This window comes from Dipodomys ordii, unplaced genomic scaffold (assembly GCF_000151885.1).
Source record: "Dipodomys ordii isolate 6190 unplaced genomic scaffold, Dord_2.0 Scaffold99, whole genome shotgun sequence".
Taxonomy (NCBI): Eukaryota; Metazoa; Chordata; class Mammalia; order Rodentia; family Heteromyidae; genus Dipodomys; species Dipodomys ordii.
In genome coordinates this window covers 7,500,213-7,517,542 of record NW_012267315.1, presented here as the reverse complement: position 1 = coordinate 7,517,542, position 17,330 = coordinate 7,500,213, and the positions used below count along the sequence as shown (strand labels likewise).

Sequence of the window (17,330 nt, the reverse complement as noted above, 5' to 3'; positions counted from 1 at the left end):
CCCTCCACCCCCCCACCAAAGTTGTAAAGTTCGTTTTTGACATAACAACTTGTACTTCTCATTGTTCCAGCATATCTTATTGTGTATTAAGAATTCTTTGTGCAGGGTGCTGCTGGCTCAGGCCTGTAATCTTAGCTACTTAAGAGGCTGAGATCTAAGGATCATGGTTCAAAGCCAACCTGGGCAGGAAAATCCAGGGACTCTTTTTTTTTTGTGGGGGGGGGTCCGGTCGTGGAGCCTGAACTCTGGGGCTGGGCGCTGTCCCTCAGCTCTTCAGCTCAAGGCTAGCGCTCTACCACTTGAGCCACAGTGCCACTTCCGGCTTTTTTTCTTTTTGCTTCTGGGGTGCTGAGGAATCGAACCCAGGGCCTCAGGCATGCAAGGCAAGCGCTCTACCACTGAGCCACCTTCCCAGCCCCAAATCCAGGGACTCTTATCTCCAATTAACCACTAAAAACCCAGAAGTGGCATTGTGGCTCATAGTGGTAGAGTGCTAGTCTTGAGCAAAAGGAGCTCAGGGAGAGTGCCCAGGTCTCTCAAGCCCCATGACCAAACAAAAACAAAAAGTAAAAAAAAGTTATTTGTGTGTATTTTAATATCAGTCTTTTTATCATTTATAAGATATCTTTATCATTAGCAAATCTTTTCTCCCTTTGTGTGGCTTGAGTTTTAATTGCCTTGACAGCTTATCAGTTTTTTTCTTACATGAATTTGGCTTTGGTTTATGTCTAAAAAGTCATCATATATCTATCATTATGTAGACTTTCTCATTGTTGTCTAAGAATTTCATAGTTTCCATATGTAAGTTAATGAACTATTTTGACTGATTTTGTGAGGAGAAATAGTAATGTTTAGCCTTTATCTAATTATTCCTCTTGCTAACTTTGGTCTGTGTCTAGATTCAGTTTTTATGCATGTGGATGTCCAATTATTCTAGCATCATTTGCTGAGGAGGCTCCTTTCTCCTTTTTCTTGTCTTTGCTCTTGTATCAATGAGCTGGTATATTTTATTTCAGTCTATTTCTGGGCTTTCTTTTCTCCTCCACTAATCGATATCTGTTCTTTTTCTAAGACCATACTGTCTTGATTACTGTCACCTTATAGTAAGTCTTGACATCATGTAGTATCAGTCCTCTAGCTTTTCCATATAAACTTTCCAGTAAGTTTGTACGTCCACAAAGTTACATGCTGGGATTTTGTTTGGGATGGAGGTGAATGTATAGATCAAGTTGAGAAGACCTGACAACTTGACTATATTGAATCTTCCTCTCCAAAAATGTGAATTGTTACTACTTATTTAGTTCTTTGATTTTTAAAATCAGTTTTCTAGTTTTTCTCATACAGATCATGTACATATTTATAAATTAATATCTAAGACCGGGAGCTGGTGGCTCATGCCTGTAATCCTAGCTACTCAGGAGGCTGAGATCTGAGGATCGCGGTTCAAAGCCAGCCCAGGCAGGAGAGACCGTGAGACTCTTTTTTTTTTTGGGGGGGGGGCCGCTCGTGGGGCCTGAACTCTGGACCTGGGCCCTGTACCTCAGCTCTTCAGCTCAAGGCTAGCACTCTACCACTTGAGCCACAGCGCCACTTCCGGCTTTTTTCTATTTGCTTATGTGGTGCTGAGGAATCAAACCCAGGGCCTCATGCATGCAAGGCAAGCGCTCTACCACTGAGCCACCTTCCCAGCCCCAATTTTTCCTTTCTTATTTGTGCACATCTCTCCTGGGAATTATATTAACATCATCTTAGCTATAGCTGAGCTTCCCTCTTCCCCGTAGCAAACTATATTCATGCTCATTTTTGTTGTTGTTAGTCGTGGGGCTTGAACTATGGGCCTGGGTACTATCCCTATCCCTCAGCTCTTCAGCTCAAGGTGAGCGCTCTACCATTTGAGCCATAGCACCATTTCCGGTTTTCTGGTGGTTTGGACTTTCCTGCCCAGGCTGGCTTTGAACTGAGATCCTCAGATCTCAGCCTCCTGAGTAGCTAGGATTACAGGCGTGAGCCACTGGTGCCGCCCGGCTCCACATTCATTTTTTATTACTATCTTTTCCTGATGTTCCTAATTGATTATCATGTAGAAACTTTGCATCTGTTTTCAAATGAGAAATTGGCCTGTGATTTTTATTTTTTACTATTCATGTTCAGCTTCAATATTAGGATAACACTGGCCTTGCAGAATAAGTTGGAAAGCCTTTAATCTTTCCCTATGGTCTGGACCAATATAAGTGACAGGAATTATTTAACACAACTTGTTATTCAGGCTATGTGGGTTGGACTTCCTTAGTTTCTGAGCACCCTTCAAATCCTTTTGAACAATTAACATTTCTCATTGTCTCCTCATTTGGACTTTCAAGTATATTGGAGATTATTTAATAGACTTTTTGTTATCATTTAGGTTTATGAAGTGTTAGCTTTTCTGTCTCTAGTTCTTTCTCTCTCTCTCTCTCTCTCTCTCAAAGAGGTTAATTATGTTATTCAATCTGGTCAAAAATTCCTATTCAATCCTTCTACTTCAGGTACACATCACCATACCCAGCTCTAGAGTCATAGCCTTTTTTTTTTTTAAATTGCAGTGTAGTTATATTTTCCTTACTCATTTGTTTTCTTTTTTTTTTCTTTTTTCCCAAGGCTGGGACTTGAACTCAGTATCGGATGTTTTTACTTATTGGCTGGTGCTTTACCACCTGAACTATGCCTCCAATCTCCATTATTTTCATAGAGTTTTTATTTTTTAAAGTAAGTTTAGTTCTGTAGTTTATTTATTCCCCTTGCTCCTTACTTTATTTTATATTTTAGTCTTGGTTTATTTTCTAATAAGTGATACAAAACATCAGAGTTTTGTATGGTTCCTTGTCCCCTGGTCCATTGTCAAATCCTGCCAGCCTCTACCTTGCTATGCCCACAGAACGTAGGGACAGGATGCCACTACTGCACAGGCACGGCAGCACAGCCATTGTTGTCTCATCTGAATGGTTGTGACATCCTTTTCCTGGGTCTCCTGCTTCCAGGCTGTGCTCACTACAATAGCCTGTGTGTGCCATCCTCGTAGATGGAAAGCTATTCCACTTTTTATTTTTTTTAACTGGCTTTGAACTCAGGGTCTTACTTGCTAGACAGGTGTGTACTACCCTGAGTCACCTCCAACCCATAAGTTGGGAGAGCTTTAAGGCTCACTTTTTTTTTTTTGTTCTGGTATTGGGGCTTGAACTCAGGGCCTGGGAGCTAGCTGTCCCTTAGCTTTTTCCATTCAAGGCTGATTGACACTCTACCTTTTAGCCACAGTTCCACTTCTAGCTTCTGACTTCCATAATTGCTTCAAATCCAGAACTCAAGAAGCCACGCTTGGTGAGTAACTTAGTCTCCCACCTGAGGTAAAGTTTGGACTTAGGGGTTTATAATCCAACTGTTTGTTTTTCACAAAGCCTCCTATTTTTAGCCATTGGGCTTGGGACTAGGATGGCCCCCTTAATGACAAGTACCCTTGCTTTCCTGTGATTAGGCACTTTTGGTCTTGGTTGCCTCTTCTAGTGCTGCTTCTTTTTTTTTCTTTTGGTCGGGTTGTGGGGCCTGAACTCTGGGCCTGGGCACTGTCCCTCAGCTCTTCAGCTCAAGGCTAGTGCTCTACCATTTGAGCTCAGCGCCACTTCTGGCTTTTTTCTTTTTGCTTATGTGGTGCTGAGGAATCAAACCCAGGACCTCATGCATGCAAGGCAAGCGCTCTACCACTGAGCCACCTTTCCAGCCCTTCTAGTGCTTCTTGAAGGGCTGTAGATGACTGTTTCCTAGAGGTGGTGTTCCTATGAATGGTTGAACCTCCTGTGGAGCCCAGCAGAATTCTGGAGAATAGGAGCCTAGAGTGTGGGAGAATCCTCAAGATTACAGTTTGCTCTTCCAGATCCCTTCCCAGCCCTGAATGCAGAGTGGAATTGGACCATGGTTCTTATGCTCACCTAAGCCTGGCTCTTGCACTTTGAGAAAAAGCTGTTAGTGCCTACAGTGCCTCTAATGTCCCCATTTGTTGACAGACAAGAAGCATCTTTGCTGGAGCCTCTGGTGTCTTCTGAAGGCTCAGGAGTCCTTGCCTCTGCCTTCCAGGTCCTTTGGAGCCAGACATTTGCTACTGTGTTGGAGTCTTTATTCAGAGTGGTGCACTGGCATTGGTCATGTCCTCGGAGGAGGGAGGTACACTGAAGAGCACTGCTGTCTGTATGGAAGCAGCTCTGTACGTAAGGATGGAGCTGCCTCTGATGCCAGGCTTCCAGGGCTCCTCTGTAGACTCCATGTACAAGCTCATGGGCACGATGAAGTCCAAGTCCTATGGGTACAGAGGAGATTCCTGCAGCTGGCCAGTTGCCCTCACCTGGCCGTCGTATTGATTTTTATATCCATTCTCTTTTGCTTGATTTTTTTTTTTATTTTCCCAGCCTGTATAGCCCATGTTGGGATTTCTAGTAGTGACCCCTCCCCTTCCTTGTTCAGACTCTGTACAAATGAGTAGAACAGAAATGCAGCCTGGATGTGAGAATGCCCCCTTAGTGGAGGAGAGCCACGTTAGGGGATGTGCTTCGATGGGCTTCTTTTGAGCCCTAGCAGGGCTCTGGAGAGCAGAGAACATGGACTTGCTTCTAACCATGCAGTGGTACATGCCTTTAATTCTCCCTACTTTGCTTCAATAGCTTGCGTTTTCTGGCATGGTTTTCTGTGTCATTCTCCCATTTGCCCAGGTACTCTCATAACCAGTAGTAGGCATGAATATTCTTTTTTTTTTTTTTTTGTCGTCATGGGGCTTGAACTCTGGGCCTGGGCGCTGTCCTTCAGCTCTTCAGCTCAAGGCGAGCACTCTACCACTTGAGCTACAGCGCCACTATGAATATTCTTAATGACTAAGACTTCTACATAATCTGCACACACCCACAAGCAGAGTCACCTGGATGTAACTATCCCAGGACAACTGTCCTACTCTTGTCCTGAGACAAACTTTGCTATGGGCCTTCTTGGAATGTGATGAAAGTCAATTCAGCCTTGTCCAGAGAAGTGTAGACAACAGCCTTTTTCAGGTAAAGGGTGAATTCTGCATCCGGAGTGGGAGCTTGGCATCCAGCTGGCAGGGAGCCTTGGACAGCTGCTGCTGGAGACTGGTTCATGGCTGTTGGACCCCAGCTGTGAGTTTTTGTGCCTGAAACATGTGGTATAAACATGTTTGACACGAGCTTATCCTGTAGCTCTGAGACTTACATTTAAGAACAATTTGATTTTATCACCATATGAGCGCAGATGTAGTTTGTAGATATGTTTTGTCTTTTATTTCAAAAAGTATTTATTTTCCATGGTCAGTATAATTCTTCTTGGGGAACTTCAGCCTTTGATCTGGACTGGAAAAAATGTGACCATTTTAAGACCTCTTAAAACACGTCTTCGGATTTATTGTGTGTACAAATGGAAATTCAGATAATAGCTCTGTTCTTAGCTGAAGAAAAACAGGAAAAGAAAATAAATTTCTCGTTACTTGGAATGATAAACACCGTGAAGCGTGTGCTGTATATCCTGGCAACAGAAATTCAAGGTCGGAAATAATTCCTTTCCTCCTGAGTCTGCCTTCAGCCTCCCGAGGACTGCTGTGGCTGAAATTCGCTACTAATTGTAGCCATAATTTTAGCATGCAATTAAACACATGATTTCCTTCCCAGCTGATGTCTTTTTAGTGAGTGTGACATGGGTAAAACAAAAGCTCTGTTGATTTGAGCGGCCACTTTAATCTGATAGGAGGTCATGGAGAGTCACCATTATTATTTGGGTATGTTCAGCTCCCCAGTGGGAGCTAGATTAATCTTGCCCATAAAATTGGTGAACAGCTTGGCTGCTTCTAGTATAATGCAGTGTTACTTACTATCTGTGGATGGAAGAAAACCAATGGTCGATGTGTCTGTTTTGCCAAATCCATTTGAGATTGGGGATCATGGGAGAGAGTAAACTAGTTGGAGTGAATCAGGTGGAAATTGTGGGGTTGTGGTAGGAGCAGAGGCTAATGGAAGTCAGGTTCAGGAGCTCTGGTATCTGAGGGGCCCTAAGGCATGAGATCAGCCCAACTTCTTCTTCCTCCTTCCTTCTTCCTTCTTCTTCTTCCTTCCTCCTTCTTCCTCCTCCTCTTTCTTCCTTTTTTTTGTTGGCTGTTGGTCTTGAACTCTGGCTCTGGGCGCTGTCCTTTAGCTCTTCAGCTCAAGGCAAGCATTCTACCACTGGAGCCATAGTGCTTCTGGTTTTCTGGTGGTTAATTGGAGGTAAGAGTTTTATGGACTTTCCTGCCGGGGCTGGCTTTGAACCGTGATCCTCAGATCTCTGCCTTCTGAGTAGCTAGGATTACAGCATGAACCACCAGCGCCTGGCTCAGCCCACTTCTTAGGCCTGAGCACAGAGCCTCTTCATGGATGGAGGCAGAGGGCTTTACTGGCTATGGTGCTAACCTGGTTTCCCGTAGTGGGTATGCCAGCTTACTATCCACCATGCACCTGACATCTGATCTATGTTCTTTCCCACCTCTGGTGTTTACAGGCCTTTCTTTCTTCCCAGGTGTCTTGGGCAGGCTGTAGCATTCTCCTCACTCCCCTAAGGTCAACTGCCTTGTCTTCCCCAGGTTTCTGATTCTATTGATGTGCATGTGCTTTTTAGAAAGGATAACTCTGTGTTGCCAGCTCTTGTAGCTTTTTGAATTGTTCTTTCAGATGGCAAGTTTGGTGCCTATATGCAAGTGCACATTCAGAATGATGGGCCTGTGACTATAGAACTGGAATCCCCAGCTCCTGGTGCTGCTACTTCTGACCCAAAGCAGGTAAGCCTCAAGTCAGGGGCCTGGGCCAGTCTCCTGGGTACCAGCAACATGTCTTGGCTTCAGGTAAGGACTGAGTAGTTCTCAGTCTGATATGGAGGACATACATTAGTCATTGTAACCTCACATTTATTTTAATATCTTTCTTCCCCAAGAATGAATGTTTGTGCTATAACTCCTTAGTATAGTCAGCTGGAATCATGAGGAGAAAATGTCCTTTGACTGGGTTCCCATTCCTGGGCCAAGTGCTATAGCATCTACCTGCCACTAGGTGGCAGCAGAGCAGCAGCTCTGGCTGATTCACCCATTCAGAACCATTTATTTACCTGAAATGTTTTTTTTTTTTCTTTTTCTTTTTGCTTATGTGGTGCTGAGGAATCAAACCCAGGGCCTCCTGCCTGCAAGGCAAGTGCTCTACCACTGAGCCACCTTCCCAGCCCTATTTACCTGAAATGTTTTGTCCCAAGTGTGGGTTGATGAGCCACCCAAGGTTCTTTGTAAATCCTCATTGTGACTTGGAGTTACTGCCAACTCTGTAAGCTTTCAGAAAAAAAAAGGCAAGCAGAGAAAGGAGGTGTGTGATAGTCCTTGAAAAATATGTAGTCTTATTTAATATTCTTTTAAAAGCTTTAGTTAATGCACACACTTGATAGAGACACATGAGCCTGGAAGGCAGAGAAGTAGTAACTAAAGGGATGCTCCTGTTCCTGTCTCCTTGCTTCCTGTCTTGTAAGATGTAGCCACATGGGTGACACATGAGAAAGTTGGCTGTGTAACTGGTACTAAACTTTTGTTTTTGTTTTTGTTTCCCTTGTTGGTCATGGGGACTTGAACTCAGGGCCTGGGCTCTGTTCCCAAAGTTTTTTTGTTTTTGTTTTTGTTTTTTTTTTTTACTCAGAGCTAGCGCTCTACCACTTAGAGCTACAGCCCCACTTCTAGTTTTCAGGTGATTAACTGGAGATAAAAATCTCAAGGACTTTCTACCTGGGCTGGCTTTGAACCATATAGCTAAGCCATGCTTGTTTGTTTTAAACTGAATCAGAGCCTTTCTTATTGATGCACTGTGGCTCAAGTGGTCAAGTGCTAGCCTTGAACAAAAGAAGTTCAGGGACAGTGCCTAGGGCCTAAATTCAAGCCCCAGGACCAACAAAAAAATGTGAAAAATTCACATGAAATGTAGTCTTTTAAAAAACTTTAGTGTCTTATAAACTGTAGCACATTGATTAAGACATTGAAATTAACATGGATACAATATCATTAACTGCATTATAAATCTTAATTTCATATATGTGTGTGTGTGTGTGTGTTATTAGGGTTTGAACTCAGGGTCTTGTGGTTGCTAGGCAGGTGCTGTATCAGTTGAGTCATGCATTTAGCAAGCCTTTATTCATCCTAAATATTTTTCTGGAAATACCTTATGCCTTTGGAATCCTCAGCCATCTTTCAATGATCACCTTCTTGTTTAGGTTAAAGGGTATAAAGATGTTACCTAAGATGAGTAAATTTAGAGATGTAATGCATAATGTGGGTATTAGTGAACATCATCATGTATCCTGGACATGCTAAGAATCGTCTTTTGGTATAGATGATGAATATGTGACTTGATTGTATTTACTTCACTCTGTGTATATTAAAATGTCATGTTGAGACTGGGCACTGCTGGTTCATGCCTATAATCTTAGCTTTAGGAGGCTGAGACCTGGAAGATTGAGGTTTGAAGCCAGCCTTGGCAAAAATTTGAGAGATTCTAGCTCTAAATATCCAGCAAAAAGCCAGGCTGGAAGCATGGTTCAAGTGGTAGAGTGTTGGCTCTAAGCAAGTAAGGTGATCAAGGATGAATTTAAAACACAGTACCAGTTCCAGACCCCCCCAAAATCATGTTGTACACCTGAAACATACAAGAAAACAACCAGAATTTCCAGAATTAAACCCCAAATGACATTTTTTCTCCCAAATAACATTTCTTAACAGGAAATTTTGACTTGTTAGGGTTACAAAAGACATCTAGTTATTTTTGAATCTTAAAGGAATTTTCTGTTAACTGCATGGATTTTTCATTAATTTTCCTTATCCTAGAAATTCATGCCCATCTGTATCTTCTGGCACTCCAGTAGGTGGCAGTGAACAGGTACAGAAAGGGTCTTGGTGACTAGTTCAGACTCTACCTATGGCCTCCTTCCACCTTTCCCTTTCATGAGAGGGGCTCCTTTTGAAAGCTGACAGCTGCTTGGCTTGCTTTTGTGAGGATAAGAGAGGACAGCCAAATTTATTTTGCTGATAAATAAATGTGTTTTTGTCAAGCTAGCTTTTAATTCTAAGTGTTTTATTTCCCTGTTATATTCCAAACAGTTATTATTATGTTACAGAAATAGGATTCTTTTGGCAAGTTTCTGTATTACATAAAAATAGTTTTTTTGGCTAGTTTTAGAATATAGGCTTTTAAAATACATTTTTAATTGTAAAAATAGTGTACAGAGGGGTTACAGTTACATGAGTAAGGTAATGAGTACATTTCCTATCGAGCATTGTTACCTCCTCCTTTGTTTTTCCCCTACCATCTTTTCCCTTCCCACTTCCCCAACTCCTCCCTCCCTACCCCCCACAAATTGCAAAGTTTGTTTTCAACTTAGTGTCTTGTACATGGTTACAATAGGTCAACCTGTATCCCTATTTAAGCATTTTGTTTTTTCCATTCCCCTCCCCAAATTAGAAAAGTATATATACAAGATGGAGGGCACCGGAATCAAATACATTGAAAACAGGGGAAGAATATACAAAAGAAAATGGGGGAAGAACATACAAAAGAAAAAAAAGCACATAGTACATTATAAGTACATTAAAAACAATAGTAAGAAAGAAAAAAACCCATGTATGTCCCTGTCTTGGGATTCATTTTACTTAACATTATCTTGTATGGTCATATGTACATAGCTTTTGATCTTTTCTGCTTGTCTTAGACATATACTAGTTATTGCAAATAAGGGAAACCATGGGACCTATGTTTCTTTGGGCCTGGCTTACTTCACTTCATATAATTTTTTCCAAGTCTTTCCATTTCCTAGCAAATGGGGTGATGTCATTCTTTCTGATGGAGACATAGAATTCCATTGTGTATATATACCACATTTTCTTGATCCACTCATCTACTGAGGGGCATCTGGGTTGGTTCCATAGCTTAGCTATGGTAAATAATGCTGCGATAAACATAGTTGTGCTGGTAGCTTTAGTGTACCCTTGTTTGTGATCGTTTGGGTAAATGCCCAAAAGTGGGATTGCTGGGTCATAGGGGAGCTCTATGTGGAGTCTTTTGAGAAACCTCCATACTCCTTTCCAGAGTGGTTGAACAAGTTTACAATCCTACCAACAATGCAGTAGGGTTCCCTTTTGGTTACATCCCCTCCAGCATCTGTTGTTATTAGATTTCTTGATTATAGCCATAGAATATAGCCTTTTAAATCTATCTTTGATAAACAATATGTATGTGTATATATGTGTGCGTGCATGCACACTTTATGGTATATTAGGCATGTTCAACATGGTAAGGAGAGAAAAACATACTGACCCTCAGTTGCTGCTCCAAGGATGGATTTAGGGCAACATAAACCTGAAAGGTCAATGACAGGGAATGAACATGGTCACAGATCATCCAGACCCGGCTCTTCCTTCACACCCTTCCACAAGCGTGTAGATAACACTTAGCAATATCTGAGTGACTGTACCTCTGCCACACTCCTGTCTGTCCTGTGAGGTTCCTTCTTTTCTTTCCCAATGTTGTACCTGCTCTTGCCTCCTCTTCAGTCCAAGAATAGGTGGGCACACTCTTTTTTTGCTATTTTTCAGCAGATCTTCCCAGCATCTTCTCCTTGGAGGAGGAAAGGCTCTACTCCCGATTCCAAGAAAGCCCTCCTCCCAGCCACTATCACATTGCCAGCACTCCTAAAGCATATGCTCCTGGGTCTTGTTCATTGTGATGCCTTACAAGTGTGCCTGGGTGTTGTCACTTGGCTAGAAGTGGGACCTTGATGTGCTGTGGCCATGGGGCTGGGCTGTCTGTGACTGTCCTGGGTTCTAAGATGGCTAGTGACATTGCTTCTGCCGAGCTTAGCTGGGTAAGCCTCCAAGGAGACTGGAGGCTTCAACTAGTTCTTAGGATGAAGAGAAGAGGAGGTTAGGGAGGGGAGGGGGGTGAGAAGCTGTAGAGAGGGAAGTTAGGAGTAAGGAAGAGGAGAGGAGAAGGTAATCTCAGTTATTTTCAAACTGTACTTCAAACCCAGGGAGCTTCATATTTTCAAGAGTTTCAGGTCTTTACTAATGGGCAAAAAAGCTGCTGTTGGTGAATACTGGGCTGGTAAGGCAACCAGTGGGTTGGCTGCCTTAACTAGATCTCTGGTGCTTTCTGTATCTGGCCACTGTAGCCGTGTGTGTTTCTCATGGCTGTATCAGTCACATAGGCTCACATATTTAGGCTACAATATGTCATACCAGTAAGAAGAGGCTAAAAGAGCATTCGGTTCTTGCTCTGAAGGACTACTTCCAAATGGAATAGGAAGTAGTAGCACTAGCAGAGCCACTGAACCAGAGCTGTTCATGTAAGAGCACAGTTCTGGAGGATATAGCCTGGCAGTTGCCTAGTGCATGTTCTGTGGCATGCCTGTTTTACCAGTGGCTACATTGTGTGGAGATTGAGGCAGACCTGAGGGAAATGTGTACGGCAGAGCAGGGCATATAGGGCCTCATTCATCTTTCTTCATTTATAGTTCTGGTGACAGGAACAGCCCTTTCAGTAATATGTGCTGTGGAATCCAGGTGACACAAAGGATGGACTAGGACACAGGTGGCCCTGTTGCATGGTCCGAATGGCCTGTTCATTGCTGTAACTTCATTTTGAGGGACAGAGTTAATGAGAAGTGATCTGAACAGAAGGGAGGTGCTAATCAGTTTGCATTTTCTCCTAGAAGGTTTATTTAAATAGATTAGTTTCTCTTTTCACTCTTCTAAAATTCTTGAACCATGGATTCTAGTTTCCCAGTTTCTGCTGTCCCTAGTTTTGAGTTTATGTGGCTCAAACCAGACAATAGTAGTTGTCTTGCCTGAGAAGTATGTTTGTAAGTCTTGCTGCCAGATAGTACCAGGTCCTGTCATTTACTCTATTTTGTCACATCAGCTTATTGAACAAATGTTGACTTAGTCTTGTATTGTTTATCCTGGAGTGTCTCTGAAACCCCAAGTGGGAACCTTTCCTAGTGTAGAGTTTTTATTGTACTGATGCTCAGCCTTTGTCATGGTGTCCTGGGGTGTGTGTTGGTGATACTTACTGAGTTCTGGGACCAAACCTGCTACACAGAAGATCTCTCACCAGGAAAGGTGGGCACTTGTCAGGCTATATTGTGGCTACTCAGTGCCAGGGGAAGAGGAAGGATATAGAAGTGACTGACAGGTAGGAAAGGGAGCCTACCAGTTGTTCCAAACAGACTGACTTCTTCCTGCCAGGCTTGCTTTTTTGTTTTTTGTTTGTTTGCTTTGGTTGGTTGTAGGGCTTGAACTCTGGGCCTGACCTGTCCCTGAGCTCTTCAGCTCAAGATAAGCACTCTACCACTTGAGCTGCAGTTCTACTTCTGGTTTTCTGGTGGACTTTCCTGCCCCGGCTGGCTTTGAACTGTGATCCTCAGAGCTCAGCCTCCTGAGTAGCTAAGATTACAGGCATAAGCCATTGGTACCCAGCTAAGGCTTGCTTTTATTTTAGCCTTTTAACTCATTTTTATTTCAATGGGTGTCCTACATCAGTCCTCTGTCTTTTATGGATATAGGACTGTGTTTCTCTGCTTAAGGACCCATGGACTAATAGATCTGCCTTCATAAACCCACAATACATATTAAAAAAATTACAGTAACCAAAGTTTATTCTCTGTTGTTGGAATTTGGACAGTAATTTTAAAATCATGATCTGCTCTTTTTCTATCTTTGACACACAAAAACAACCACTTCTAATTACATAAAAGCAAAGCTCAGGACACTAATGTATTAGTACAGTTAAAATTTAAGAGCTTTTTAAATTTTTCCAGTGTCTGTTTTGGGCATGTTTTTAGTTATTTTAATCTTTAATTTAATTTGTGGTTGTGTTAAAACAAACAAACGCCTTACTTTACTGACACTCTGTCAAAGATTAACAGCATCCTTTTTATTCCCAAGGGAGGGAGATAAAGATTGTTTTGTATGGATTTGTACATTGAACATAGCAATGACTTCATTATATAGGCTCAAGATTTTAATTAGCAGTTCTTAGCTTCTAGGTAATTTATCAGGATCTTCATAGTCCTAAGTAATTGTAGAAAATTATTCTGCCATCTCTTATTATTTTGTTGAAAACCGGTTCATACATCCCCATTAGTAATGGAGAGAGAAAAAAAATAAACTGGAAATGACAGAATGCTTTTTAAAATTGTAGCTACAATAAAGATATGCCCAGTAGATAGAAGACTTAACTATATATGCAGAGGTGTATGCAAAATAGTATGGTTTGGGGCAATCTAATGACTAAAAAGGTGTTTGTCTTTTTAAATCTAGTTAAGTCTCTCAGAGAATGTTGGGATGGGTGAGCAAAGTGCAAATTCGATCAGGATCAGAGGATCAGATGGGCTTTTAGGGATTCACAAACTGTCTTGAGCTTGCGTGTGTGTGTGTGGGGGGGGGAGGGAGAGATATATCAAGGCTTTTCAATTCACCAAAGACAGAAAGAACTGCCGCTGCTGGATAGCTGAGGACTGCATCTCCTTCCCCACCGGGGTCAGCGAGCTCTAGCAGTGTTCCTCAGAGGGTGGGCCAAGGACTCTCAGCATCTGATCTCCAGGGCACTTTCTAAAATTCAGAATCCTGGCATACCCAAGACTGCAGCAGAGCTCTTGGCATGTGTGGATGTGGAGTACAATAGAGTAGACTTAGGTTTCTACTCAGGTCTCTGTGTTCTCTGTAAGCACACTGACAATTCAGAACTGCCGGACCAGAGGAAATCTGTTGTTGCCATTTTCATCTGCTCCAGGCATTGGTTTCTCTGGACCACCCTGGCACAGTGTGTCTAAAAATATTTTGCAACCGGTATGCTGCAGCTGCCAGGAAGCAGGATGGCTGGGCTTGATTATTGAGGTCACACATGAGGCTGTTCTCATTCTTCAATGCCCTGTCTCCTCATCCGTTCCTCCATATGTGTCATGATGAAAGTGTCCCCAGAGCCTAGTGCCTTCTCCACACAATTACAGATGTGTCAGGGTAAAGCCACTAGAGGAACACCGCTCAATATATTAGTGACTGATGGCTGGCTACTCTGCCTGGCGACACTGAGACATGTGTAGGTGGAGTCACTTGTTTCTTAAGAGTGATGGGCAGCATGAGGATGGATTGCCAGTGCCAGGCAGGGAGTAGTGGTGTAGCCTCTCTAGATCTTTAGTCATAAAGTAATTTATAGTGCTCTTGATTTTGGGGAACTAGACATAGAATGCCTCACCTGTTGGTGCATTCACAGGACTAGAATAAAAATGCAGGATGGTTAATATCTTAGCCCCTGCATGGATTTTGCAATTTAATGAAATGCATGACTGTCAAAGCTTCTCTGAGCAATTGGCTGATAATTTATACTTAAACCCACCTGGGGCATTGTTAAGGGTTTATATTGTGTGGTATATCATTACCTGTGAAATTCATGGTAAAAGACCTTTTGTGCAGTAAATCAGACTAGTTTCCTGAAGATTATTTTCTGTGTCTTAAGTAAAAGAAACATCATGGTTTCTTTTTCCTTTGTGGGCCCCCTCCCTACCCCTCTTCTACCAAAAGAAGGGATTTGGGCTCATGATCTCATGTTTGTTAGGCAGCACTCCATTTTTCGAGCCACTTTTTGGTTTAGTTCTTTTTAGACAGAGTCATGTGCCTTTTTCACTATGCTGACCTTGGATCGCAATCCTCCTGCCTATGCCTCCTGCGGGAGCTACAGACCACGAGAGCCACCACACCCAGCTGGTTTGTTGTGATGGGTGTCTCACTAACTTTTTGCCTCACCTGGCTTTGGGCCACAATTTTCCTAATGTTTTCTCTTGAGAAGCTGGGATTATCAGTGTTTACCATCACACCTTCCCTCTCTTTTGCATTTCTGGTAATCTACCTGAAATGAATGCCTGCCCTGTTTCTTCCAAGGTCCAATTTGGTACTGCTTTATTCATGATGAACTCAGTCCTGTTGAGGTAAAGCCTTCTTGCTTTTGAATTCCCACTACATGGCTGTGTGGCATAGGTTCCCTTCTGGTACTACACTTGAATAAAACCCATGCTCAGTCACCTATGAGTTTGCTTGCTTATTCACTCATGTATCCATCCAACCACATATCTTCTGTCTTCTTATGCGTTTGTCTACTCTTTTAGCCATTATCTACTCATATGTCCCTCTAGTGTACATACACAGTGCCTGTTCTAGGCTGCCCCTGCATATAGGACCAGCACTGAGGCTGGAGTTCTGCTCTAGTGGGGAGACATATAGAAAAAAAGTCTAATGTGACACTATGGTAATATTAAATAAAATAGAGTCAACTGTAGAGACTGCTGCTGGTGGAGGCTACCTCCTATCAAGCACGGAGCAGAGACACAGCTGATAGGGAGCCAGCCACGTGATAATCAGAGGATGATTATGGGCCAGCAAGTGCAGACTCCAGGCCAGTGTAGCTGGAACTTGGAAGGATGCAGGGAGGGTCAGGAAATAAGGCTGGGCCTGATGACCTGAGGCCTCCTGGGCCAGGAAGGGCAATTTTGGATTCTGTTGTCAGTGGGATGGAGAGTTATTAGAATTATGAGAGATTTAATTTGTGGAGATGGTTGATACTGGACAGGATGTGTGGCCTCCACACAGGGTGGTTAGCAGAACACTGAGGAGCTCTTGCAGCAGGTGAGTGAGCAAGTAGAAACTCTAGGTGTGCTTTGGAGGAGTTTAACCACTATGGTGTTCTGCTGCCCACAGTGGAGCTTTTGTATAAATGATTCACCTTTCATTTCTTTCATACTGTGGCTTGAGCATCAGGGCAGACTGTGAAGTCTAACCTCCTGTGGTTCATTACTAGCAAGATCCATTCTTGCCTCCAGAGCCAATGTGGAGGAAGGATTCTGTGGTTTGTGTGTCTATGAGAAGATCAGGCATTTGATCTCATTGCCATCAAGGGGTGTGATTTTTCACCTAGGGTCTGAATGAGCCTCTGTGAAGTTTTAGAGAAGCAGAGCTTCTTCATATCAGCATGACACTAAATGCTTCATGATTGCCCATTTTTCTCCAAAAAACTTTCTGCAAAAAAGCTTTAATTATAAAATTCTATGAAGCCCAAGGAACAATATTTTATTAAATTTGATTTATGTATACCATTTTAGCTAATATTATCAGGGAAATTTCTAAGTCCAAGCCTTAGGAGCTTGTCAGAGATAAAAAAGATTTATTTTTGGAAAGATACATTTCCTGGTGCTCAAGGCTGTTGGAAATTATGGGAGGTGATTGTCAGAAGGAGGCAGAGCGGAAGTGCAGGATGAGGAGGCATCCTGCTACCCTATCTGGAATGCTGCCTGCTGGGAGAGCCTCACAGTGGCCACTTACTACCAACCGTCATCATCTTAGTTATATTTTTGTCAATATAAAACACCAAAGTATAATACTTCTATAAAGGTTGTTCACATGAAATGTACTCCTTTGACTACTTTCCATAAAATGTGAAGTCAATTTCTTTCTATTTTTAATCATGAAAGTGAAGCCTGGAAGCTTTATTTTCTGTGTAATGGAAAGATCTAAATTTGTGGCCTTGTTTCCATTTTCCACTTTTCCTCAGGAACGCGATACCCACATCATATCCCTGGGCGGTGGTTCCCTTCAGGGATGGTATTGATGTTTAACTGCTGAGGGAGGGCAAAGGCTATTCTTAATCATTGTTGGGTCATACACTAGGGAAAAAGTATGATTTCTGTAACTCTTCAAAATCCAGACCAGATATGGTCTTATGCTCTATGGATCCTCCTTCCTTTCTTTCTGTTTGTCTTCTTCAATTTTCATGTTTTCCATTATTATTATTAAAAATCTCAGGAAAGCATATATTGTCTGGAAGGTATCAATTAATTTAGAAACACTTTTAAATATTAGGCTTTTATAGTACTCCTGGGTACAAAGGTACTTTTATAGAAATAGTTCTTGTCTTTCATTTTTCTCATGAGCCCATAAACCAGCATTTTTGTATCAATTTTTTTTGTTATAATACAGCACATAAAATGAGTATTTAGAAAAAATACAAGCTGGGTGCCAGTGGCTCACAATCCTAGCTACTCAGGAAGCTGAGAGCTGAGGATCATGGTTCAAAGCCAGCCTGGACAGGAAAGTCTGTGAGACTGTTTTTTTTTTGGGTCCAGTTGTGGGGCCTGAACTCTGGGCCTGGGCACTGTCCCTCAGCTCTTCAGCTCAAGGCTAGTGCTCTACCACTTGAGCCACAGTGCCA

The 17,330-nt window shown here is 42.5% G+C and overlaps 1 protein-coding gene across 1 annotated transcript in view; it reads left to right on the top strand.

Annotated features, from left to right (window-relative positions):
- Positions 1–17,330, top strand: part of Dtd1 (D-tyrosyl-tRNA deacylase 1) — an 89,624-nt gene that overhangs the window by 34,539 nt on the left and 37,755 nt on the right. Inside the window, exon 4 of the mRNA XM_013027045.1 lies at positions 6,726–6,832. Within this exon, the coding sequence (XP_012882499.1) occupies positions 6,726–6,832 (107 nt within the window). The remainder of the gene's footprint in view (positions 1–6,725; positions 6,833–17,330) is intronic.